This window comes from Nicrophorus vespilloides, unplaced genomic scaffold (genome assembly GCF_001412225.1).
Source record: "Nicrophorus vespilloides isolate i.1.1-1 unplaced genomic scaffold, Nicve_v1.0, whole genome shotgun sequence".
Taxonomy (NCBI): Eukaryota; Metazoa; Arthropoda; class Insecta; order Coleoptera; family Silphidae; genus Nicrophorus; species Nicrophorus vespilloides.
Window position 1 is genome coordinate 189 of NW_017096999.1, and position 2,181 is coordinate 2,369.

General features: G+C 32.0%; 1 protein-coding gene across 1 annotated transcript; it reads right to left on the reverse strand.

Moving 5' to 3' along the window:
• Positions 1-826: 826 nt before the first annotated feature.
• LOC108558673 (peptidyl-prolyl cis-trans isomerase, rhodopsin-specific isozyme) lies at positions 827-1,934 on the reverse strand. The gene is made up of 6 exons (XM_017915660.1): positions 1,837-1,934; positions 1,573-1,777; positions 1,401-1,520; positions 1,261-1,343; positions 1,032-1,180; positions 827-977 (listed from the first exon to the last, which is right to left on the reverse strand). The coding sequence occupies exons 1-6, from the start codon at positions 1,879-1,881 to the stop codon at positions 869-871; spliced, it is 711 nt and encodes a 236-aa protein (XP_017771149.1). The 5' UTR covers positions 1,882-1,934; the 3' UTR covers positions 827-868.
• Positions 1,935-2,181: the final 247 nt, after the last annotated feature.

Genomic DNA, 2,181 nt, shown 5'->3' on the forward strand with positions numbered 1-2,181 from the left:
TGTTTGTATTTATCGAGTAATATGATTAAATATAAAGACGCACTTTATAGTATAAAAATTACAATTTGAGATAGAGATAGAATTAAATAACTATTTCTTTATTTTTCTAATTGATTTTGTAGTGCAATTAATGTTCTTGACAATCTAAAATTGATTCTTTAAATATTACTTATGTTATAAATTTAATAAAATATACGGAATATATACATAGTCAACCCAATTCACTTTTAATATTACTTTAAATAAGTACAATTTTGAGAGCAGATTACAAGAAAAGTGCACAAGGCACAACTATCTAATTATACTCATTTTAAACTGTATAGTTTTAGCTTTAATTTGACTGCTCAATCATTATTATGATGTTTGTATTTATCGAGTAATATGAACAAATATAAAGACGCACTTGATAGTATAAAAATTACAATTTGAGATAAAGATAGAATTAAATAACTATTTCTTTATTTTTCTAATTGATTTTGTAGTGCAATTAATGTTCTTTACAATCTAAAATTGATTCTTTAAATATTACTTATGTAATAAATTTGATAAAATATACGGAATATATACATAGGCAACCCAATTCACTTTAAATATTAGTTTAAATAAGTACAATTTTGAAAGCAGATCACAAGAAAAGTTCACAAGACACAACTATCTAATTATACTCATTTTAAACTGTATAATTTTAGCTTTAATCTGAATGCTCAGTCATTATTATGCTGTTTGTATTTATCGAGTAATATGATTAAATATAAAGACGCACTTGATAGTAGAAAAATGACAATTTGAGATAAAGAATTACAATTTTATTTTTCTAATAGTGCAATAATATAATTAATGTTCTGGACAATTTAAAATTGATTTTTTTTTAAATAAGTTTGTAGCCATCTAATTTTTGGATGACCCAATGAAAGAAGGCCATGATCGCGAAAGAGAAAGATAAAGGTATGGATCCATCGCGTATCCACAACCACAGACTGGAACAAAAGAATGCTTATTAAATTGTTGATTTTTCACTTTGATCAAATTACCTGTAATCGTACGGATCGTCTGAAACAAAATACGGTTTAGGCGTTTCCATGATACCGGATTGGATTATCCTGACGGTTTCCAAGGGACGATCATCGGAGTCGGTCTTGAAATGTTCGATCGTGTGCACAATTTCTTGACCTTTCACTACCTAAAAATTAAATATAATTTATCTTTATGTCTTTGATTTTATCTGTGAGTTAAGTTAATTGCAGGATGAGAATACTGGACCTTTCCAAAGACAGTGTGATAACCGTCCAACCAATTCGTTGCAATTGTGGTGATGAAAAACTGGCAACCGTTGGTGTTGGGTCCTGAAAACGTTTTCTATAATAAAAATTTCTTTTCTCGCTGAAAGGTTTTGTTGTTACCGTTGTTCGCCATGCTAACAAAACCAGCCGAATTGTGCGGAACGATGAAATTCTCGTCTTCGAATAAACCGCCGTAAGCGCTCACAGAACTGCTTCCATCCCTGTTCAGAACATCACCACCTAAAAAAGACATTTAATAAAAGAGAAATATGTGAACAGAATCCTCTCATACCTTGGATCATGAAACGCTGAATGACCCTGTGAAACGTTGATCCTTCAAAGCTATTTCCATCTATGCCTTGTGTAGCCAAAATCTTGAAATTGTTCACGGTTTTCGGTGCGATTTCACCGAACAATCCTATAACTATCTTCCCCACGTATTCGCCACCGTGCTCCACGTCTAGATAAACACGATCTGTGACTTTGTAGTTTTCAGCCTGAAAAAATTGAAATTTAAACTTTTTTCAATTGATTTGATTTTGAATTGAGTACTTACTTTGGCGAGTGCCACCAAAATTAAAACGCACAACGATAATTCCATTTTTTGCGCTCTTCTGAACGAATGGAAATTTTAATAATGGGAAAACTCGTCGTAGCGCCGCTAATTCAATTTATTTTCTAATTGGTGTATTGGACGGCGCCTGCTCCGATCGTTAATTGGATTTTTATTTGAAATCCCTTTTCTCTTTTAAATCGCGACTTGCCCCAGTTTTTACTTTAAGGATTTCCAATTAATACATTAAGGCAGCGTTTTCCAAACTGTGAGGCGTGCACTAGTCTAAGGGGAGGCGCGAATATTAGTAGCAGTGAGCAATTTACCAAATATCTGCTAAAGTATAGA

Bases quoted from the DNA above. Each gene is read 5' to 3' on its own strand.
- LOC108558673 (XM_017915660.1), bottom strand. From the start codon at position 1,881: ATGGAATTATCGTTGTGCGTTTTAATTTTGGTGGCACTCGCCAAA. The intron at 1,344-1,400 runs GTAACAACAAAA...AAACGTTTTCAG, and splicing joins TGTTAGCATGGCGAACAACG to GACCCAACACCAACGGTTGC. The intron at 1,181-1,260 runs GTCCAGTATTCT...TTTAATTTTTAG, and splicing joins ATCACACTGTCTTTGGAAAG to GTAGTGAAAGGTCAAGAAAT.